Genomic DNA, 24,209 nt, shown 5'->3' with positions numbered 1-24,209 from the left:
CCAGGAGTTCACGGACAAAGCTGTAGACTACCTAACACACATCACGAATGCCATACTCGAGCACAACTAGCCCGACACTTCACCAGGGTGAAAATATACACCCCCACACTTCAAGCGCCTGACGGACCTGCATACTCAGCGGAAGAGAAAGCAGAGCTAATGGCCCACACACTCGCAGCGTCATTCACACCGAACCTGGTACCACCAGATCCAGTGTTCCACTTGCGACTGACCAAGAGGTTACACGCATTCTAGCCCAATCATCGCGCGACGACATTCGACATGCTAGCACAGCCGAAGTCTCCTGGGCTATAATGCACTCCGCTGCTAGGAAAACCCCTGGTCATGATGGAATTCCAAACCGTGTCCTCCAGGAGTTCACGAACAAAGCTGTAGACTACCTAACACACATCACGAGTGCCATACTCGAGCACCAACACTTCCCTGGCTTTTGGAAGACGGACAAGGTCCTGATGTTCAGGAAGCCGGGGAAAGACCACTCCCTCCCACAAAATTACCGACCCATCAGCCTTCTGAGCTCGCTCAGCAGAATTGTTGGGAAGGTGATTCTCAAACGCATCACTAGGCACTGTAATAGAAATGACATCCTGAGACTGGAGCAATTCGGCTTCAGGAATCACCACTCCACAACACAACAACTCTTACGGGTTGTTGAACACATAACACATGGCTTCAACATAAATAAAGCTACAGGGGCGGTGTTCCTGGACATCGAAAAGGCTTTCGACCATCTGTGGCACAACGGCCTCATCCGCAAACTCAGCGACGCGGGATTCCCCGACGGGGAAAACAATCGACACGACATGGTATACACGCGGGGGTACCACAGGGAAGCATCCTAGGGCCCCAGCTGTTTAACCTCTACATAAACGATCTCCCAGCCACACACAACACAACGATGGCAATCTACGCGGATGAGACAGCCATCCTTGCGCAAGGTTGGAAACCATCAAACATTACGTCACCCCTACAGACTGCACTCAGAGAGGCTGAGCCTTGGTTAAATAGCGTGTTAGAGTAAAGGTCGACAAGTGCGAAGCCGTTCTGGTCACTAGAAGACCGAAGCAACTGCGCAAACACCGATACTGTAGACCAATAACTCTACATGCACGCCCAATACGTTTCCGGGAGAGAGTCAAATACCTCGGTGTCTGGCTGGACCGGAAATTACTCTGGGGGGACCACATACAACACATGACTAACCGAGCTAGCGCGAGGCTCAAACAGCTCTACCCTATGCTCAACAGGCGTAGCACACTGAAGAGAAGGGTTGCGAGGTCCATGTACGTGACACTTATCTGACCCCTGATGACGTACGCAGCCCCTGTCTGGGGATACGCTGCGCCCACACGCCTGCGCCGTCTACAGCTCATACAAAACAAAGTACTCAAAATCATAAGCAACGCTCCACGATACACACGCATCGCGGACCTTCGCCGGGAATACCGACTTGAGACTCTCACGGAGGTAATCCACAAACTCACCACAAGACTATACAGGAACTCCAGACATTCGCAGAACCCGTTTATTCTGAATCTGGGGAACTACGACCACAACCATAGATGGAAAATAAAAGACCAAAAGACTTGCTTGTAGGGACCTAACATCTATGGCCAAGCACACACAAACACAACGGTAAAGGTGAGCACCTGTTAATCAGGCGCCATTACTGGATATCCAGCTGGAATTCACTGCCGAATAACTGGCACCACGCAGGGAAGCCGTACCGTACACTGCATGCAGACAAGCTCCACTCATCCCCCACAAAGTGAGATGATCCCTGGCTGATCTCCCACTACTGTATAACGATCCCGATTGTTCCAGGAATGTAGCGGCTGCAGCATCTGGGATACATCGCCATCGCTTGCCACAGTAATGGTGCATGATACCCATATAAGAAATCCAACCTTGCATGAACTATCGCAGCTAGTAGGCCACTACTGCTCTTACTATCCATCCCACTGTCCCAGAGGTTTTTTTTCCCATGGCACGAGCCCTGGCACTTTTTTCCCTCTGCTCTTCAAATCGCTACCCTCACTCGCATTTCGTCCAGTATCTATCACCTGACGGACCATGTTAATGCGTAGTCTTACCAGACGCACGGACAAAATCACAGCCCAGCATCCTGTGATCCACTTAGTAGATAACTAACCTGTTTACAGAGGTGACGGTAGAACTTTTCGTTTGGTCACCACGTTGGTGCGGGCGTGGAAGGGCCCCATCTCAAATGTTTTTAAATTTTTTACGAGGCCGTTGGGATCCAGCACGGCGTTCCGTATTACCCTCCTAAACCCACTGATTCCGTATTCTTCTAGGAGAAATTGGATCTCGACCAACACGTGCAGCAACGTCGCGATACGATAAACCGCAATCGCGATAGGCTACAATCCGACCTTTATCAAAGTCGGAAATTTGATGTTACGCATTTCTCCTCCTTACACGAGGCATCTCAACAACAACGTCTGATCAGGCAACGCCGGTCAACTGCTGTTTGTGTATGAGAAATCGGTTGGAAACTTTCCTCATGTCAGCACGTTGTAGGTGTCGCCATTGGTGCCAACCTTGTGTGAATGCTCTGAAAAGCTAATCATTTGCATATCACAGCATCTTCTTCCTGCCGGTTAAATTTCGCGTCTGTAGCACGTCATGTTCGTGGTGTAGCAATTTTAATAGCCAGTAGTGTACTTTAATTAGGACAGAGTTTTCAACTGTGGCACAACCCCATCATCATGTGTTCATTAACTTAGATGAGATTTTTTTTAAATAGAATTTCTTAATGAGCACATTTTTTTTACAATAGCATACTTCCAAATAAGATACTCACCAGTTTTGTTCAAGTACGTCATCTTAAAGTATGGCCGATGGTTGTGCTCACACGTTTGCCTGGCGGCTATGGCTGCTGTGATGCGCCGAACAGCTTGCACTGACTGGGACAATACACGGTGCCTCAGATCATCCGTTTGCAGCGTTGTCACGTTCCATTCCGTATCATTCGACCTTTCAAAATAAAATGGAGGCAACTCATGTGACAAATGGTATACTGAAACTTGGCTATATTTTGTAGAACAGAATAGTGAAAACTGAACTCAACTTTCCCCCTTCTCCAGTTTTTACGTTCGCTGTTGATACTGGTCACTAGAGACGAATTAAACTGTCGGACAGTTATTCTGGCGTAAATTATCACTGGTATACGAGTCTGCTGGCATATTCTGGTGAACTGAGCGGTCTCTTTTGAAATACTAAAATTCCCATTAGGTTGGCCCCCATTGTGGGGGCCCAGAAACGGCGGAGAGGCTCCGTCCCCGCCGCAGCCGCAGTGGTCCACAACCCCACGACGACTACCGAAGTCCACTTCACCCCTCAGTCGCCCCAAACCAAACCACTCTTTCAGGGTTATAGTGCGGTTAGGCCCCCGGTGGATCCCCCAAGGAACGTCTCACACCAGACGAGTGTAGCCCCTATGTTTGCGTGGTAGAGTAATGGTGGTGTGTGAGTACGTGGAGAACGTACCTGTGCAGCAATCGCCGAGATAGTGTAACTGAGGCGGCATAAAGGGAACCAGCGCGCATTCGCTGAGGCAGATGGAAAACCGCCTAAAAACCATCCACACATTGGTCGGTTCACCAGACCTCGACACTAATCCGCCGGGTGGATTCGTGCCGGGGACCGGGAACACCTTCCCGCCCAGAAAGCGGGAAAGCGAAATGCAGTAAGATCTTCAACGGATAGGCACTTAGTGCAGGGAGTGGCAACAGACCCTTAACATAGACAAATGTAATGTATTGCGAATACATAGAAAGAAGAATCCTTTATTGTATGATTATATGATAGCGGAATAAACACTGGTAGCAGTTACTTCTGTAAAATATCTGGGAGTATGCTTGCGGAACGATTTGAAGTGGAATGATCATATAAAAATAATTGTTGGTAAGGCGGGTACCAGGTTGAGATTCATTGGGAGAGTCCTTAGGAAATATAGTCCATCAACAAAGGAGGTAGCTTACAAAACACTCGTTCGGCCTATACTTGATTACTGCTCATCAGTGTGGGATCCGTACCAGGTCGGGTTGACGGAGGAGATAGAGAAGATCCAAAGAAGAGCGGCGCGTTTCGTCACAGGGTTATTTGGTAACCTTGATAGCGTTACGGAGATGTTTAGCAAACTCAAGTGGCAGATTCTGCAAGATATTCGCTGTGCATCGCGGTGTAGCTTGCTCGACAGGTTTCGAGAGGGTGCGTATCGAATATATTCCTTCCCCCTACTTATACCTCCCGAGGAGATCACGAATGTAAAATTAGAGAGATTCGAGCGCGCACGGGGGCTTTCAGGCTGTCGTTCTTCCCGCGAACCATACGCGACTGGAACAGGAAAGGGAGGTAATAACATTGGCATGTAAAGTGCCCTCCGCCACACACCGTTGGGTGGCTTGCGGAGTATAATATTTCCATACAAACATTCGGCCAGAACTATGACAGACAACTTTAAAAAAAAATAATGTTGAATTGTGTGTGAAACCTTACGGTACTTAGCTGCTAAGGTCATCAGTCCTTAAGCTTACACACTTCTTAACCTAAATTATCCTAAGGACAGACACACACACACCCATTCCCGAGGGAGGACTCGAACCTCCGCCGGGACCAGCCGCACAGTCCATGACTGCAGCGCCTCACACCGCTCGGCTAATCCCGCGCGGCCCACCTCTAAAAAGATTGAGTAGGTAGTCCTGGACGTGTCTCACATCGTCTGCTCCTTGACACTATCGTCACAGGAAAGACTTCCGCTGTAAGTCGACTTCTTGAAGATGTGACCACGTCTCCATTGTGCCAATTGGATGAGGCTGAACCTCGAGCTTTCGTGACGAGGGAGATCAAACTGTGCATCCTTCCTCAGTTGGTGGATTCTGGAACATGCTACAGTAGAGTTTCGACAATTCGAGTCTCGATAGTTCGAGTTTCCAATAATCCGAGCCTCTTTCAAAAATAAAAAAATAAAAAAAAGACGTTGCAACGATCTACTTTCTTTTTTTACTGACATGATAAATAATGAAAACATCATTGCAAAAGATAGATAGGGAGAGTACAGCAGACAACAATGCAATCAACACCGATTCGCTCGCTGCCCTGTTGCACGAACACCTGTTGTCAGTATGACACGAAATGCCCCGACTGCTGCCGGCTGCTACCGATCAAAACTGGGGAGTTCTTACGCTGCTGTAGTTCCCAGTACATACCTGTACTGTACAGTGTTGTGTGACGTTTTGTTTGTTGACTGTGTGTTCCGCTGTACACCGTACAAAGATGAGTACTGTAACAAAAAAGAGCAAAATTTGTGCCTTTGCATCTAAAATTAGAAACTCTAAGACAACTCGACCAAGTCTCGAAAAAATAAAAAAAACTTGCTCTCGAATATGGTGTCGGTGAAGTTACTGTTGGTGACTGGCGAAGAAACCGACTTAAATTGGAACAGTTTTCTTCACAGAAATGCTCACACGAATCCCTCAGTCGAAGAAGTATAAAGAAGTCAGACTTTGAAAAAACAAGTGAGGCATTGTTCATGTGGTTTACCCAACAGAGACAAAAGGATGCTCCGATTTCTGGCCCAATCTTGCAAGAAAAAGGTTTGTTTTTCAGAAACCAGCAGCAGGAAGGAGATGCCAATTTGGCCGCTAGTGTGGGCTGGCTTGACAAGTGGAAGAATAGGTATGGAGTGCGTCAACTAGACGTATGTGGAGAAAAACTCTCTGGTTTCAAAATTTATCGTCGAGTTTTAAAAAATTCGTAACTGATGAAAATTTGTCTAATGAACAAATATATAACTGTGACGAAACTGGGCTAAATTTTAAAATGTTACCAGCGAGAATACTTGCTCGTTGTGAACAAAAAAGTGCTCCTGGGCAGAAAAAAAGCAAAGAGCGGCTCACAGTTATGGCAGCTTCAAATGCAACTGAAAACCACAAACTAAAACTCGTTGTGGTTGGGAAGTCTGCGAAGCGAAGAGCATTCAAGAATGTATCCATCTCAGCTCTTTCGGTTGTCTACACACATCAGAATAATGCCTGGATGAATCAGGAAATCTTCAAGAACTGGTTTTTTAACTCATTTGTACCTGACTGCAAGAATTTTTTTAAAAGAAAGGGGACTGCCAGGCAATGCAATTTTGCTCACGAATAATGCGTCCTCACATCCAAGTGCAGGAGAACTGGAGGGCGACGGTATCCGCGCCTTTTTTTTTTCCACCAACCATAACCTGTCTCATTCAGCCCATGGATCAGGGCGTTCTGGAATGTCTAAAAAGAAAGTATCGACGGCGATTGGTACAGCCAATCCTGCATTCCGAAGACAACGTAAGCATTGTAGGAGCTTTGGAGAAAGTGACTTTGAAGGGCGTCGTGTACTGTATTAGCGAATCTTGGGGCGAAATAAAGTCAGACACAATTTCTAAGTCATGGAGGAAAATTCTACAGGAAAGTATGCTAGACACCGAAACTGAAGATTTAGTAGATGAGGACGATCAACCATTGTGTAATTTAATCAGAAGATTGCCAGGGTGTGACGAGGCAGAAGAGGTGGAAGTAGGCGAGTGGTTAAATTCGGTCAAACAGCTGGAAGTGACGGACTCTATTGTAATTAATATGGTTAACAAAAAAAAAAATGCTTCAAATGGCTCTGAGCGCTATGGGCCTTAGGCCGGTATTACACTATCAAATTTCTTTGTCAAAGAATTGATCAAAGACGTGATCAAATATTCCGCCAGATATATTTGACAAAGAAGCGATATTACATTGTCATCATATTTGTCGTCAAAGTTCAAGGTGGCTGACAACAGCATCTTATTAACCGCAGCAATTGCATGTACCACAATTGCACTGTGTGAATGGATGAGCATTCATTCCTGTATGTTCTCAAAGAAGTGTATCCTCATATCACAAAGCACAATATTCACTTAAGAACTGCTACATCTGCATAAGACAGAATCACTATAACACTCAGATTCCTTGCTACAGGGCAGGGTTAGGCTAGGTTATGTTATGTTAGGTTAGGTTAGGTCAGGTCTCCAATATTCGTAATCTATTTTTGTATTCAGCATGCCTCACATTGTAAAGCGCCTCATTGGCTTCATACATCTCTCTTAATTTTGTAGTTGTCGGCACACACCAATTGTATTTACCGGCAATGTTTATAGAAACGGCAATGTTTATAGAAACACTACAAACGACGGAATGCAGCGATGCTAGCGCTCCATGTGGTAACATGTCACATTGCAGTGAACAGAAGACAGTAGACTTCTTTGATCAAATTTACGGTGATGCCCTAGATTTGATTAAATATTGGATGAGATTTGAAAAAGTTCCCTATCACACCATCAAATATCTTTGACAAAGATACTGGACAAAGATATTTGACAAAGAAATTTGATAGTGTAATACCGGCCTTAACATCTGCGGTTATCAGTCCCCAAGAACTTAGACCTACTTAAACCTAACTAACCTAAGGACATCACACACATTCATGCTCGAGGTAGGATTCGGACCTGCGAACGTAGCGGTCACGCGGTTCCATACTGAAGTGCCTAGATGACATGGTTAGCATTCCATTCGCAGAAATGCTCACACGAATCCCTCAGTCGAAAAAGTATGAAGAATTCAGACATTGAAAAAGCAAGTGAGGCATTGCTCATATGGTTTAACCAACAGAGACAGAACGGTGCTCCGATTCCTGACCCAATCCCGCAAGAAAAAGCTTTGTTTTTCAGAAACCAGCTGCAAGAAGGAGATGACAATTTCGCCGTTACTGTGGGCTGGCTCTACAAGTGGAAGAAGAGGTATGGAGTGCGTCAACTAGACGTATGTGGAGAAAAACTCTCTGGTGACGCTCTGCCCGTTTCAAAATTTATCGTTGAGTTAAAAAAAAATCGTAACTGACGAAAATTTGTCTAATGAACAAATATATAACTGTGACGATACTGGGCTAAATTTTAAAATGTTACCAGCGAGAACACTTGCTTCTTGTAAAGAAAAAAGTGCTCCTGGGCGCAAAAAAAGCAAAGAGCGGCTCACAGTTATGGCAGCTCCAAATGCAACTGAAAACCACAAACTAAAACTCGTTGTGGTTGGGAAGTCTGCGAAGCGAAGAGCATTCAAGAATGTATCCATCTCAGCTCTTTCGGTTGTCTACACACATCAGAATAATGCCTGGATGAATCAGGAAATCTTCAAGAACTGGTTTTTTAACTCATTTGTACCTGACTGCAAGAATTTTTTTAAAAGAAAGGGGACTGCCAGGCAATGCAATTTTGCTCACGAATAATGCGTCCTCACATCCAAGTGCAGGAGAACTGGAGGGCAACGGTATCCGCGCCTTTTTTTTCCACCAAACGTAACCTGTCTCATTCAGCCCATGGATCAGGGCGTTCTGGAATGTCTAAAAAGAAAGTATCGACGGCGATTGGTACAGCCAATCCTGCATTCCGAAGACAACGTAAGCATTGTAGGAGCTTTGGAGAAAGTGACTTTGAAGGGCGTCGTGTACTGGATTAGCGAATCTTGGGGCGAAATAAAGTCAGACACAATTTCTAAGTCATGGAGGAAAATTCTACAGGAAAGTATACCAGACACAAAATGGCTCTGAGCACTATGGGACTTAACGTCAATGGTCATCGGTCCCCTAGAACTTAAAAGTACTTAAACCTAACTAACCTAAGGACATCACACAACACCGAGCCATCACGGGGCAGAGAAAATCGCTGACCCCGCCGGGAATCGAACCAGGGGACCCAGGCGTGGGAAGCGAGAACGCTACCGCACGACCACGAGATGCGGGCATACCAGACACAGAAACTGAAGATTCAGCAGATGAGGACGATCAACCATTGTGTTATTTACCAGAAGATTGCCAGGCAGAAGAGCTGGACGTAGGCGAGTGGTTAAATGCGGACGAACAGTTGGAAGTGACAGACTCTTCTAGAATTGACACGGTTAACATTCCATCATCAGTGTGAGAGTGATGAAGCAGAGGCTGCACCGATGATGAGCCACACCGATGGCTACGCTGCTCTCGAGGCCGCCATATGCTACGTGGAACAACAGAGCCTGACGCGACACCAACTGACCTACTGCTCCTGAGGCAGTGGCGTGACATCGCCGCGAGGAAACGTTGCAGATTCGCCAAACAAAAGAGACTTCACTATTACTTGTCTGCATAAATAATTATTGTTATTCTACCAATGCAAATGCATGTGTAAATACTTTTATTTTAATAAAGTTCATATTTTGACCTGTATTACTTACAATATCATAATACTTCTTTTTCCCATTTAAATTTCGATAGTCCGAGTTTTCGATAGTTCGAGGTGGTTCCAGTCCCATTCACTTTGAACTATCGAGAGTCTACTGTATTGAGGACTGAATTCACATTGGACTGTGTCTTAAGAATTAGCACCTTGGCATCTTTGATTGTGAGATTAGTGGGGGCAAAACTGGGTAAAATGGTTCCAATGGCTCTCAGCACTATAGGACACAACATCTGTGGTCATGAGTCCCCTAGAACTTAGAACTACTTAAACCTAACTAACCTAAGGACATCACACACATCCATGCCCAAGGCAGGATTCGAACCTGCGACCGTAGCAGACGCGCGGTTCCGGACTGAACGCCTAGAACTTCTAGACCACTGCGGCCGGCCGTTAATAGTCAACACAGCCTATTCTTATTTGTACGTGCCATGTTCTCCCATGATTTAGTACAATATTCAGCAGCTTAATGTTCAAGTGAAATTGCAACGTTGCATTGTTCATCTGCATTTCCTCCCCAGTTGTTTCTGACAATGTGGTGCAATAGATTTACTATGGAACAAAACGCCTTTGACAGGCTGGCGCAGTCCTGCATAAATGACAGTGACAGGCAAAGGGAGGTACCTAGAAGAATGTAGTTGTGGGAAACTTTGATCCCATCTAGGTGCACATATAACTGCCTGTGTACCTCTTTACTAGGGAGATGGAACGCTGGGAGCTCTGTTTTACTTGGATTTTGCTGAAGTCTCTGTTTGTGAAAGTACTCAGTTTGGTGTCAACTTGGGGGCTCGTCGACGCAGTAAGTAAGCATTCAGCTCCACTCGATGAATTTGGTCCCTAGGCATCCATTACGAATGGCAGTAAAAAACTACCTAGGGCCTTGATGTGCGAGGAAATCGGATAAGGGGACACGTGAAATGGAACCTGCATCAGTGGCATGGGTTTCCGCTCACTAGAGGGTACAAGTTTCGAATGACGTCTACAAATCGTTATACAAAACTGTAGAGGTCTCTGCTCCCAGGTTCAGCTGAAGGATGGGTCGGTCATAGTGTAAGTAGCCTGTTTATGTATCTGTATGTTTGCAGCGCGATAGACTGCATTGCTGAGTCTGATAGCACTGTGCGCACTCTGTAAGAGACTCTGTGGTTGGTGGAGCTAGCAGTTGGAAGTTAACAAATCAAATCAAATCGTTCTGAGCACTATGGGACTTAACATCGCAGGTCATCGGTCCCCTAGAACTTAGAACTACCTAACCTAACTAACCTAAGGGCATCACAGACATCCATGCCTGAGGCGGCACTCGAACCTGCGACCGTAGCAGCAGCGCGGTTCCGGACTGAAGCACCCACAACCGCTTGGGCACAGCGGCCAGTGGAAATTAACAGTCAGTGGTGATGGAAGTTGGAGTTGAACAGCCAGCAGTGGTGGAAGTTAGAGGTTAATGATTAGTAGTGTTGGATATTTGCAGTATTAGTGCAAGCGGACTGTCTGAATATATATCTGTCATTGAGATTTATTACTTACGATTATATAATTTTTGAACTGGTTGTCACATTCTTAAGGTAAATACATTGTTTGCCCTGCAACAAAATATTTCCTTTGCTATGTACATGCCTATTAGAAGGATGTAGCCGTGGTCTAGGGATTCATAATCAAAACGTCTTCGGTCCCGGGTTCTATCCCCGCCACTGCCTAAATTATGATAAATAATCAGCATTGGCGGCCGAAGACTTCCGGCATAAGACGTCAGCCTCATTCTGCCAACGTCAAAGAGGGCGGAGGAGCGGATAGAGGTTCAGGGCACTCTCTTGTCCTAGGGGTGGGAAATTGCCCCTAAAGGCGGAAGAATCAGATCATCATGACATGTTAATAGGATTTGTCGACCTGGAAAAAGCGTTCGGCAATATAAAATGGTGCAAGCTGTTCGAGATTCTGAAAAAAGTAGGGGTAAGCTATAGGGAGAGACGGGTCATATACAATATGTACAACAACCAAGAGGGAATAATAAGAGTGGACGATCAAGAACGAAGTGCTCGTATTAAGAAGGGAGTAAGACAAGGATGTAGCCTTTCGCCCCTACTTTTCAATCTGTACATCGAGGAAGCAATGATGGAAATAAAAGAAAGGTTCAGGAGTGGAATTACAATACAAGGTGAAAGGATATCTATCAATGATACTATTCGCTGATGACATTGCTATCCTGAGTGAAAGTGAAGAAGAATTAAATGATCTGCTGAACGGAATGAACAGTCTAATGAGTACACAATATGGTTTGAGAGTAAATCGGAGAAAGACGAAGGTAATCAGAAGTAGTAGAAATGAAAACAGCGAGAAACTTAACACCAGGATTGATGGTCACGAAGTCAATGAAGTTAAGGAATTCTGCTACCTAGACAGTAAAATAACCAATGACGGACGGATCAAGGAGGACATCAAAAGTAGACTCGCTATGGCAAAAAAGGCATTTCTGGCCAAGAGAAGTCTACTAATATCAAATACCGGCCTTAACTTGAGGAAGAATTTTCTGAGGATGTACGTCTGGAGTACAGCATTGTATGGTAGTGAAACATGGACTGTGGGAAAACCGGAACAGAAGATAATCGAAGCATGTGAGATGTGGTGCTATAGACGAATGTTGAAAGTTAGGTGGACTGATAAGGTAAGGAATGAGGAGGTTCTACGCAAAATCGGAGAAGAAAGGAATTTGTGGAAAACACTGATAAGGAGAAGGGACAGGATGATAGGACATCTGCTAAGACATGAGGGAATGACTTTCATGGTACTAGAGGGAGCTGTAGAGGGCAAAAACTGTAGAGGAAGACAGAGATTTGAATACGTCAAGCAAATAATTGAGGACGTAGGTTGCAAGAGCTACTCTGAGATGAAGAGGTTGGCACAGGAAAGGAATTCGTGGTGGGCCGCATCAAACCAGTCAGTAGACTGACGACCAAAAAAAAAATGCCTATTAGTAGTTAGAGACTTCAGTAGTTAGAACCTTTTATTTAGCTAGCAGTATTGGTACTTGCGGCATTGCTGTAGTTCGTGTAATGAAGATTTTTGTGAGGTGAGTGACTTATGATATGTATGGGTTATTGCTAGGATTTCTTATTATTCAGGGCCTTTCTTTTGAGTTAATTTGAAAGCAGTCAGATCGTGTTACCGTTGAATATTGTGAGTAATTAATAGGTAGGAAAAGTTTGAGTTCTGTTTGTCAGGGCAAATTCTGTAGGTCAGAAATGATATGATAAAGAGTAGTAAGGAGACTATATACTCAATTTCACATAGTTAATTTTTATTTATTCAGACTGAAATAACTGGGAAGGTGAAACTTATGAATTTAATTCTGAAACTGCTGAATGAAATTGATGTACTGAACCTACTGTCTCTTTGCTATTCTTATCATCTCAAAACGGATCCACAATATCCTGGCGCAACGCAATATGGCTGCTCAAAAATGATAACATGACCCCAAATAATTAATACAAAAGAATGGCCCTGAAGTAGTAGAAGTCCTTACAATAACCCATATATAAGTCCCTGACCTCACAAAATCTTCATTACACCAATACTGCCAGCGAAATAAAAGATTCTAACTACTGAAGGCTCTAACTACTAATAGGCATGTAGAAAGATTTGTTGCAGAGCAAATAATGTATTTACCTTAAGAATTTGACAATCAGTTTAAAAATTGCATAATCATCAGGAATAAATCTCAATGAGAGATATACATTCAGACTGTCTGCTTGCGCTAACACTGCAAACCTCCAACACTGCTAATTATGAACTTGTAACCTCCATCACTGCTGACTTCTCACTCCCAACTTCCACCACTGCTGGCTGCTCACCTCCAACTTCCATCACCGCTGACTGTTAACTTCCAACTGTGAGTCCGACCAGCCACTGAGCGCGCACAGTGCTGTCAGAGTTATTTATGCGGTCTATCGCGCTGCCAACATAGAGACACGTAAGCAGGTTACTTACAATATTCATGGCTGCTATTATATATGGGTATCTGACACTTACCATTCATATGGAAACAAAGTAAGTGCTGTGCTGTATCAGAAAAGGATCCTTCAAACTTTTGGTCAGTCCTACAAACAACAAGCTGTGTATTTGTCTTGCAACACGATACTGCTCGGCAACATCATGGCCTCCACATAAACATAATCCTATAGTGGACAAATCAAATGTACGGAACAGCTAGTTGCATCTGTTAACTGGCTGTTGGGACTAGATGAAACCATCTGTTAACTGACTGAGTCTATTGGGACTAGATGAACCTTGTTGATTGTCACAGGAACCATCCTCTCACACTGGATGATGGCCGGAAGCCCACCGAGTGAGGTGGCGCATTGGTTAGCACACTGGACTCTCATTTGGGAGGACGACGGTTCAATCCCGCGTCCGGCCATCCTGATTTAGGTTTTCCGTGTTTTCCCTAAGTCACTCCAGGTGAATGCCAGGATGGTTCTTCTGAAAGGGCACGGCCGACTTCCTTCCCCATCCTTCCCTAATCCGATGAGACCGATGACCACGCTGTCTGGTCTCCTTCCCCAAAAAACAACCAACCAACCAGGAAGCCCACTGCTGAAGACGAGAGACAGGCTGGAGCAGAAACGCATCGACCACCCTGCTGTCAGCATGGCGTGTAGAATCCAAGCCATCAGTCAGGTGGTGAATTGACATATTTATTCTATGATTTATTTATTTAATTCATCATAATCTGTATAACGTTCCTAGTCATTGATGAATACATGATGTTGATAATACGGGTGATATCGCTGACTGCAAGGATAGAGCAGCGAAACATCTTAATTTGTCTGTGTAATTAATTGCATGTCCCACACTTGTGGTGTTTACTAATTAATGGAGTCATGGATGGGCCAGCAGCAGGGGCAGGGGGTGGGGGGGGGGGCTGCAGGAGTGTCCTGGTGACCAGCTATGGGTGCACCCCCTCGGGAGAACGCCTGCGTCCTATAGAGACTGGGCTGCTTGGAGCAGAGGATGGACTTGGCTACTGACTCTGCGAGGTAGGAGTTTACAAGTACCTTATTGTCCTTCATGGCACTGTCTAGGCGTATGCAGTTAAGATCCCATGAACTGCGACCAACGAGCTGTATGATACGGGACTCAGACTAAAGAGCCTGGTTTAATGAACAGTGTCGTGTGCCCAGCCAGTGTAGAATAATTTATGTTTACAAGTTGGCATCATTGGGTGACTGGAAGGTGCCAGGCTGGTCGAGAGATACTCATCTCCACTTTCTTGTGGGATGCTCGCCGGTTGTTTATTATCGAATACTTTCTCTTTTCTCCTTGTGTGGGCGATAGTGTGACAGCTGGGTTCCTCTCCATGTGGTGTGAAAATTTCTCTCTCTTGAGCAGTGGGGGTGATATAAAAAAAAAAAAAAGAAAAAAAAAGACGTGTAAGTGAAAGTGGAAACAGGCCACTAGGGTGTCTGTAAGGTCGACAATCTCTCCTGACTCACCGTTCCTTGCAAAACCTAGTCAAATTAACCTAGTTCTGATTTAAATTTGGTTCAGTGTCCATAATTAGCACTTCATTTTACTTTGTGTTTTGTCAGTCATTGTAATTAGTAACTATTGCTTTCTTTTTTTGTTCAAAAATGGTTCAAATGGCTCTGAGCACTATGGGACTTAACATCTGAGGTCAGCAGTCCCCTAGAACTTAGAACTACGTAAACCTAACTAACCTAACGACATCGCACACATCCATGCCTGAGGCAGGATTCGAACCTGCGACCGTAGCAGCACCGCGGTTCCGGACTGAAGCGCCTAGTAACGCTCGGCCACAGCGGCCAGCCAGCAGCTCTTTCGTTTTTATTTAAGAGCAAAGTGGTATTTTTCTTCCACAACGCTGATTCCTTCATTCTCTGTGAGCTGTTTCTTTCAGTGTTACATATAATACTCCGCTATAACTGCACTAAGTGTGTTTCCCATTGTCACACTATCAGTTTTTTCATACAGTTTGTTGTCCTATCGAAAATAAGTAGATGTAACACAACATTTTAATAGATCACACCTGTCCTTTGCAAAAATTCATTCTAAGACAAACGAAAGAAAAAGGAAAAGAAAACGACCTACCACAAAGAAATTATCTGAATGGGACGGTAATCAGTTGACGTGATTTTACACTAACAAACAAATGATTACAATTTCAGAACTGGGTGATTTATCCATGAGATAGAGCCTCACAAACTGAGCAAAGTCCACTTCCGTCCCTTATGCAAGGAGTTATTCGGCTTGACATTGATTGGCACAGTTGTTGAATGTCCTCCTCCTGAGAGATGTGGTTCGAAATTGTGCCCAGTAGGCATGTTAGATGTGAGCCGTGCTATGGCTGGCGTTGGCGCTGTTGTAGGCTTCTGTCCTCTGCTGAAGGCCAGACTGTATCGTTTACATGGCACGGTTGCAGTTCTTTGTATTCTTCTTGTGTTGACGGATGCCGCTTAGTTTCGCAAGCGTTGCCTATCCGCTAGTGGCAGCATCGGCGTTATCGATATATACACTCCTGGAAATGGAAAAAAGAACACATTGACAACGGTGTGTCAGACCCACCATACTTGCTCCGGACACTGCGAGAGGGCTGTACAAGCAATGATCACATGCACGGCACAGCGGACACACCAGGAACCACGGTGTTGGCCGTCGAATGGCGCTAGCTGCGCAGCATTTGTGCACCGCCGCCGTCAGTGTCAGCCAGTTTGCCGTGGCATGCGGAGCTCCATCGCAGTCTTTAACACTGGTAGCATGCCGCGACAGCGTATACGTGAACCGTATGTGCAGTTGACGGACTTTGAGCGAGGGCGTATAGTGGGCATGCGGGAGGCCGGGTGGACGTACCGCCGAATTGCTCGACACGTGGGGCGTGAGGTCTCCACAGTACATCGATGTTGTCGCCAGTGGTCGGCGGAAGGTGCACGTGCCCGTCGACCTGGGACCGGACCGCAGCGACGCACGGATGCACGCCAAGACCGTAGGATCCTACGCAGTGCCGTAGGGGACCGCACCGCCACTTCCCAGCAAATTAGGGACACTGTTGCTCCTGGGGTATCGGCGAGGACCTTCGCAACCGTCTCCATTAAGCTGGGCTACGGTCCCGCACACCGTTAGGCCGTCTTCCGCTCACGCCCCATCATCGTGCAGCCCGCCTCCAGTGGTGTCGCGACAGGCGTGAATGGAGGGACGAATGGAGACGTGTCGTCTTCAGCGATGAGAGTCGCTTCTGCCTTGGTGCCAATGATGGTCGTATGCGTGTTTGGCGCCGTGCAGGTGAGCGCCACAATCAGGACTGCATACGACCGAGGCACACAGGGCCAACACTCGGCATCATGGTGTGGGGAGCGATCTCCTACACTGGCCGTACACCTCTGGTGATCGTCGAGGGGACACTGAATAGTGCACGGTACATCCAAACCGTCATCGAACCCACCGTTCTACCATTCCTAGACCGGCAAGGGAACTTGCTGTTCCAACAGGACAATGCACGTCCGCATGTATCCCGTGCCACCCGACGTGCTCTAGAAGGTGTAAGTCAACTACCCTGGCCAGCAAGATCTCCGGATCTGTCCCCCATTGAGCATGTTTGGGACTGGATGAAGCGTCGTCTCACGCGGTCTGCACGTCCAGCACGAACGCTGGTCCAACTGAGGCGCCAGGTGGAAATGGCATGGCAAGCCATTACACAGGACTACATCCAGCATCTCTACGATCGTCTGCATGGGAGAATAGCAGCCTGCATTGCTGCGAAAGGTGGATATACACTGTACTAGTGCCTACATTGTGCATGCTCTGTTGCCTGTGTCTATGTGCCTGTGGTTCTGTCAGTGTGATCATATGATGTATCTGACCCCAGGAATGTGTCAATAAAGTTTCCCCTTCCTGGGACAATGAATTCACGGTGTTCTTATTTCAATTTCCAGGAGTGTAGTAACAGTGCAGTGCAGTGCGAGAACACTCTCCCGGATGGAAGGGCTGTGGTCGCGAGGGTACACGATCTAGTCGTCAACCGGATCCAGCAAGCTTTAAGTTGGATGGATTTCAATCCTGGCAGTGAAACCTCCACCATTATGAGATCTCGCGGTTCCCAAGTGACTCAGGTCCGTGTTGCTACTCGTAGTGTCAGCAAAGAGAAGAGCAGCGAGTGGAGTGTTTGGAGAAGGCGAATCTAATTAGCTTTCCTCGACTTCTTGTTACTAAATGCTGCATTCTGTGTGTGACAGTTTCTTCAAGCAGTGAGCTGCCCTGGAGGTAAGTATATGTAACGGCAGTGTAGGTTTCCTCGCCTTGCTGCTCCTGTCCCGTAAGGCGTGTAGTTTGGACAGTTTCCTTGATGTACAGGTCAGATGGTGTTTCTTACATTCTGGTAGTAGTGGCTCCTTTCTCCTTTTGGACGCTCTAAACATAGCACACTGGGGACATAGTGCTGACCGCTGTTTCCGGCTTTGGCGTGGTGTTCCATCGTTGCATTGGTTATCGGACGTTAGGAAGCTTCAGCAGATTATCATTAGATTGCCACTAGAGCTACCATCTTGTGAAGTGGAGCCACGCGGGATGAGCCGAGCGGCTGGTCCCGGCGGAGGTTCGAACACTCCCTCGGGAATGGGTATGTGTGTGTTTGTCGTTAGGATAGTTTAGGTTAAATAGTGTGTAAGCTTAGGGGCTGATGACCTTAGCGGTTAAGTCACATAAGATTTCACACACATTTAAACATTTTTTGTGAAGTGGATGCAACTTTTGGCTGCCTATCTCATCGCTCGAAAAATTGTTTTTGGCATGATCTACGCAGAGGTCGATTCTATTATTGCATTACCAAGTTACCATCATTCGTCTCACCTGTTTGATGATCAGTTGCTTGTCCTTTTGAATTGACCTTGTTATTATATTTGCTGCTTTAATTGTATGTCTCTAAATTTTTTTAACATAATTGTCATTCTAGGCGTTACAGCAAGTTTAAAAGGTTGTGCTACCAAGTTTACTATCATTTTGTCTCACCCGTTTGGTGATTAGTTGCCTGTCTTTTAAATTAACTTTTGCTATTGCCTTGTTGTTTTTTTTTTACAGTATGTTAGTTAAATATGTTTAATGATTGCCATTCTTGGCGCTGAGGGCCTTCTGCCATGACTGTTGCTACTTGCCTTAAAATTCTAATGTGGCAGTTGTATTTTAGCAGTTTACCTTTAAGACTGTCTTTTGTAAGTTGCAACAAGTTAAACACTTATTAATTTATAGCCATTAAGGCCTTCAGCTGCGAAACATTCTTAATTTATTACCATTAAGGCATTCAGACGTGAAACAATTCTTAATTTATTGCCATTATTTTAATTTGTTGTTGATTTCAAATAAATTGTGTGTGATTAAAAGAAAAGCCAACCCATACTAACTGATTATGGCCCTCTCCACAATCGTAACCGAATCCGGCCTTCCTTGAACACAAGGTGTCAAGATCCTAAAAATCCTGAGATGGATGGAGTGCCATGCCCACATTGCTCCAAATGTTCTCAGTTGGCGAGAGATCCGGCGAACTTTCTGGTAGAGGTACAGTTCGGCGAGCAGGAAGGCGAGCGGTAGAAATTCTCATTGTGTGCAGACAGGCATTGCCTTGTTGAAACGTAAGCCCAGTGTGGCTTGCCTCAATAGGCGTGGAATATATTGGATGTATCGCTCTGCTGTATGGGTGCCGCAGATGACTGCTGAGCACTTTTGCTATGAAAGTGAGTGGCACTCCAGACCATCACACCTGTTTGTTGTGCCTTTTGGCAGTCGGCTTCGTTACCCACCATTTTCTGGGGCGTCTTTGCTAGTCATCGGGTTCAGTTTGAGGGCTTTCAAATAATTACGCACCCTCTGCCTCAATGTTGCAGAATTAAAAGTATTAGCTGGTTTCGTTGTCTGGGGGCTGGGATACGTAGTTGCCCATTACAGGCCAAAGACTGCTGAGTCTGGAATATATGATAAGCATACACACATGAATCGAATGGTCGAATGTTTCTCTCACTCGCAAATTGCGAATTATGAGTGTAACATATAAGTTTATAAATAAAAGATTGCAATTAAATAAAATCTGCAAGTACTATCTTACCGACTTTAAATCATGAGTACGACAGGAGAAATACTTTTGAGAATGTGGTATATTTCTGCAAAACACTTCTTGGCGTCGGTGGTCCAGCAATTATGTAAAATATAAGTTGAATATCAGGGAAACAATAGATTCCTATAGCACGTAATTAGTTATGAACAACAACATTGCTCACAAGACATTCACTACTTAAAGCACACTACATCTTAACAGCAGAAGCCACAGAAATCACACAAGAACACAAGACAGCGCTCCGAGTCTATCCCACGACTGTGCGTCCGGCTGCGCAGATCACTACTTTCTGAGTTCTGTCCCGTCCAATACTTCCCATGTTCATGGCCGCACTATCCAGCACTCCTCATGTAAAAAGCCGTATTGTACATCACTCACTGTGTCCAGTCCCGTCCTGTCCAGCACTCCACAGCCTTACTGTCCAGCACTTCACTGCCTTACTGTCCAGCAGTCCAGTGCCTTACTGTCCAGCAGTCCAGTGCCTTACTGTACAGCAGTCCAGTGCCTTACTGTCCAGCAGTCCAGTGCCTTACTGTCCAGCACTCCAGTGCCTTACTATCCAGCACTCCAGTGCCTTACTATCCAGCGCTCCAGTGCCTTACTATCCAGCGCTCCAGTGCCTTACTATCCAGCACTCCAGTGCCTTACTGTCCAGCACTCGACGTGTCCAGTCCCGTAATGTCCAGCACTCCCCGTGTCCAGTCCCGTCCTGTCCAGCACTCCAGTGCCTTACTGTCCAGCACTCCCCCTGTCCAGTGCTGTACTGTCCAGCACTCCCCGTGTCCAGTGCTGTACTGTCCAGCACTCCCCGTGTCCAGTGCTGTACTGTCCAGCACTCCCCTTGTCCAGTGCTGTACTGCCCTGTCCAGCTATCCCCGTGTGAAGAGCTGTACTGTCCCGTCCAGCACTCCCCTTGTCCAGTGCTGTACTGTCCCGTCCAGCACTCCCCTTGTCCAGTGCTGTACTGTCCCGTCCAGCACTCCCATTGTCCAGTGCTGTACTGTCCCGTCCAGCACTCCCCTTGTCCAGTGCTGTACTGTCCCGTCCAGCACTCCCCTTGTCCACTGATGTACTGTCCCGTCCAGCACTCTCCTTGTCCAGTGCTGTGCTGTACTGTCCCGTCCAGCACTCCCCGTGTCCAGTGCTATGCTGTACTGTCCTGTCCAGCACTCCCCTTGTCCGTTGCTGTACCGTCCTGTCCAGCACTCCCCGTGTCCGGTGCTGTACCGTCCCGTCCAGCACTCCCCGTATCCGGTGCTGTACTGTCCCGTCCAGCACTCCCCGTGTCCGGTGCTGTACCATCCCGTCCAGCACTCCCCGTGTCCGGTGCTGTACCGTCCCGTCCAGCAATCCCCGTGTCCGGTGCTGTACCGTCCCGTCCAGCACTCCCCGTATCCGGTGCTGTACTGTCCCGTCCAGCACTCCCCGTGTCCGGTGCTGTACCGTCCCGTCCAGCACTCCCCGTGTCCGGTGCTGTACCGTCCCGTCCAGCACTCCCCGTGTCCGGTGCTGTACCGTCCCGTCCAGCAATCCCCGTGTCCGGTGCTGTACCGTCCTGTCCAGCACTCCCCGTGTCCGGTGCTGTACCGTCCCGTCCAGCACTCCCCGTATCCGGTGCTGTACTGTCCCGTCCAGCACTCCCCGTGTCCGGTGCTGTACCGTCCCGTCCAGCACTCCCCGTGTCCGGTGCTGTACCGTCCCGTCCAGCACTCCCCGTGTCCGGTGCTGTACCGTCCCGTCCAGCAATCCCCGTGTCCGGTGCTGTACCGTCCCGTCCAGCAATCCCCGTGTCCGGTGCTGTACCGTCCCGTCCAGCACTCCCCGTGTCCGGTGCTGTACCGTCCCGTCCAGCACTCCCAGTGTCCGGTGCTGTACCGTCCCGTCCAGCACTCCCCGTATCCGGTGCTGTACCGTCCCGTCCAGCAATCCCCGTGTCCGGTGCTGTACCGTCCCGTCCAGCAATCCCCGTGTCCGGTGCTGTACCGTCCCGTCCAGCAATCCCCGTGTCCAGTGCTGTACCGTCCCGTCCAGCACTCCCCGTGTCCGGTGCTGTACTGTCCCATCCAGCACTCCTCGTGTCCAGTGCTGTGCTGTACTGTCCCATCCAGCACTCCCCGTGTCCAGTGCTGTGCTGTACTGTCCCGTCCAGCACTCCCCGTGTCCAGTGCTGTGCTGTACTGTCCCGTCCAGCACTCCCCTTGACCATTGCTGTACCGTCCTGTCCAGCACTCCCCGTGTCCGGTGCTGTACCGCCCCGTCCAGCACTCCCCGTGTCTGGTGCTGTACCGTCCCGTCCAGCAATCCCCGTGTCCGGTGCTGTACCGTCCCGTCCAGCAATCCCCGTGTCCGGTGCTGTACCGTCCCGTCCAGCACTCCCCGTGTCCGGTGCTGTACCGTCCCATCCAGCACTCCCCTTGTCCGGTGCTGTACCGTCCCGTCCAGCACTCCCCTTGTCCGGTGCTGTACCGTCCCGTCCAGCAATCCCCTCGTCCGCTGCTGTACTGTCCCGTCCAGCACTCCCCTCGTCCGGTGCTGTACTGTCCTGTCCAGCACTCCCCTTGTCCGGTGCTGTACTGTCCTGTCCAGCTCTCCCCTTGTCCGGTGATGTACTGTCCTGTCCAGCACTCCCCTTGTCCAGTGCTGTACTGTCCTGTCCAGCACTCCCCTTGTCCAGTGCTGTACTGTCCTGTCCGGCACTCCCCTTGTCCAGTGCTGTACTGTCCTGTCCGGCACTCCCCTTGTCCAGTGCTGTACTGTCCTGTCCAGCACTCCCCTTGTCCAGTTCTGTACTGTCCTGTCCAGCACTCCCCTTGTCCAGTTCTGTACCGTCCCGTCCAGCACTCCCCGTGTCTGGTGCTGTACCGTCCCGTCCAGCACTCCCCTTGTCCGGTGCTGTACCGTCCCGTCCAGCACTCCCCGTGTCCGGTGCTGTACCGTCCCGTCCAGCACTAACCTTGTCCAGTGCTGTACCGTCCCGTCCAGCACTAACCTTGTCCAGTGCTTTACTGTCCCGTCCAGCACTCCCCTTGTCCGGTGCTGTACTGTCCCGTCCAGCACACCCCTTGTCCGGTGCTGTACTGTCCTGTCCAGCTCTCCCCTTGTCCGGTGCTGTACTGTCCTGTCCAGCACTCAAATTGTCCGGTGCTGTACTGTCCTGTCCAGCACTCCCCTTGTCCAGTGCTGTACTGTCCTGTCCAGAACTCCCCTTGTCCAGTGCTGTACTGTCCGAAACTCCCCTTGTCCAGTGCTGTACTGTCCTGTCCAGGACTCCCCTTGTCCAGTGCTGTAGTGTCCTGTCCAGCACTCCCCTTGTCCAGTGCTGTACTGTCCTGTCCAGCACTCCCCTTGTGCAGTTCTGTACTGTCCTGTCCAGCACTCCCCTTGTCCAGTTCTGTACTGTCCTGTCCAGCACTCCCCTTGTCCAGTGCTGTACTGTCCTGTCCTGTCCAGCGCTCCCCTTGTCCAGTGCTGTACTGTCCTGTCCTGTCCAGCACTCCCTCTGTCCAGCACTCCCCATGTCCGGTGCTGTACTGTCCTGTCCAGCACTCCCCTTGTCCGGTCTGTACTGTCCTGTCCAGCACTCCCCTTGTCTAGTGCTGTACTGTCCTGTCCGGCACTCCCCTTGTCCAGTGCTGTACTGTCCTGTCCAGCACTCCCCTTGTTCAGTACTGTACTGTCCTGTCCAGCACTCTCCTTGTCCAGTGCTGTACTGTCCTGTCCTGTCCAGCACCCCCTTGTCCAGTGCTGTCCTGTCCTGTCCTGTCCAGCAACCCCTTGTCCAGTGCTGTACTGTCTGGTCCTGTCCAGCACCCCCTTGTCCAGTGCTGTACTGTCCTGTCCTGTCCTGCACTCCCCTTGTCCAGTGCTGTACTGTCCTGTCCTGTCCTGTCCAGCACTCCCCTTGTCCAGTGCTGTACTGTCCTGTCCTGTACAGCGCTCCCCTTGTCCAGTGCTCTACTGTCCTGTCCTGTCCAGCACTCCCCGTGTCCAGTTCCGTCCTGTCCAGCACTCCAGTGCCTTACTGTGCAGCACTCCCCATGTCCAGTCCCGTCCTGTCCAGCACTCCAGTGCCTTACTGTCCAGCACTCCAGTGCCTTACTGTCCAGCAATCCTCGTGTCCAGTCCCGTCTTGTCCAGCACTCCAGTGCCTTACTGTCCAGCACTCCCCGTGTCCAGTCCCGTCCTGTCCAGCACTCCTGTGTCTTACTGTCCAGCACTCCCCGTGTCCAGTCCCGTCCTGTCCAGCACTCCAGTGTCTTACTGTCCAGCACTCCCCGTGTCCAGTGCTGTACTGTCCAGCACTCCCCTTGTCCAGTGCTGTACTGTCCCATCCAGCACTCCCCGTGTCAAGTGGTGTACTGTCCCACCCAGCACACCCCTTGTCCAGTGCTGTACTGTCCCGTCCAGCACTACCCGTGTCCACTGCTGTACTGTCCCGTCCAGCACTCCCCGTGTCCACTGCTGTACTGTCCCGTCCAGCACTCCCCGTGTCCACTGCTGTACTGTCCTGTCCAACACTACCCGTGTCCAGTGCTGTACTGTCCTGTCCAGCACTCCTCTTGTCCAGTGCTGTGCTGTACTGTCCCGTCCAGCACTCCCCTTGTCCAGTGCTGTGCTGTACTGTCCTGTACAGCATTCCCCTTGTCCAGGGCAGTGCTGTACTGTCCTGTCCAGCATTCCCCTTGTCCAGTGCTGTACTGTCCTGTCCAGCACTCCCCTTGTCCGGTGCTGTACTGTCCTGTCCAGCATTCCCCTTGTCCGGTGCTGTACTGTCCTGTCCAGCACTCCCCT

At 48.4% G+C, this 24,209-nt stretch overlaps 1 protein-coding gene across 1 annotated transcript in view; it reads right to left on the bottom strand.

The window, feature by feature from the left end:
• The window catches only part of LOC126295047 (hornerin-like), a 156,107-nt gene that overhangs the window by 78,543 nt on the left and 53,355 nt on the right, over nt 1–24,209 (bottom strand). The window contains exons 5-7 of the mRNA XM_049987296.1: nt 23,495–24,192; nt 20,610–23,416; nt 20,183–20,521 (exon numbers count right to left, since the gene is read on the bottom strand). Coding sequence (XP_049843253.1) covers nt 20,183–20,521; nt 20,610–23,416; nt 23,495–24,192 — 3,844 coding nt within the window. The remainder of the gene's footprint in view (nt 1–20,182; nt 20,522–20,609; nt 23,417–23,494; nt 24,193–24,209) is intronic.

This window comes from Schistocerca gregaria, chromosome 11 (genome assembly GCF_023897955.1).
Source record: "Schistocerca gregaria isolate iqSchGreg1 chromosome 11, iqSchGreg1.2, whole genome shotgun sequence".
Taxonomy (NCBI): domain Eukaryota; kingdom Metazoa; phylum Arthropoda; class Insecta; order Orthoptera; family Acrididae; genus Schistocerca; species Schistocerca gregaria.
This window is presented reverse-complemented; position numbering and strand designations above follow the sequence as displayed.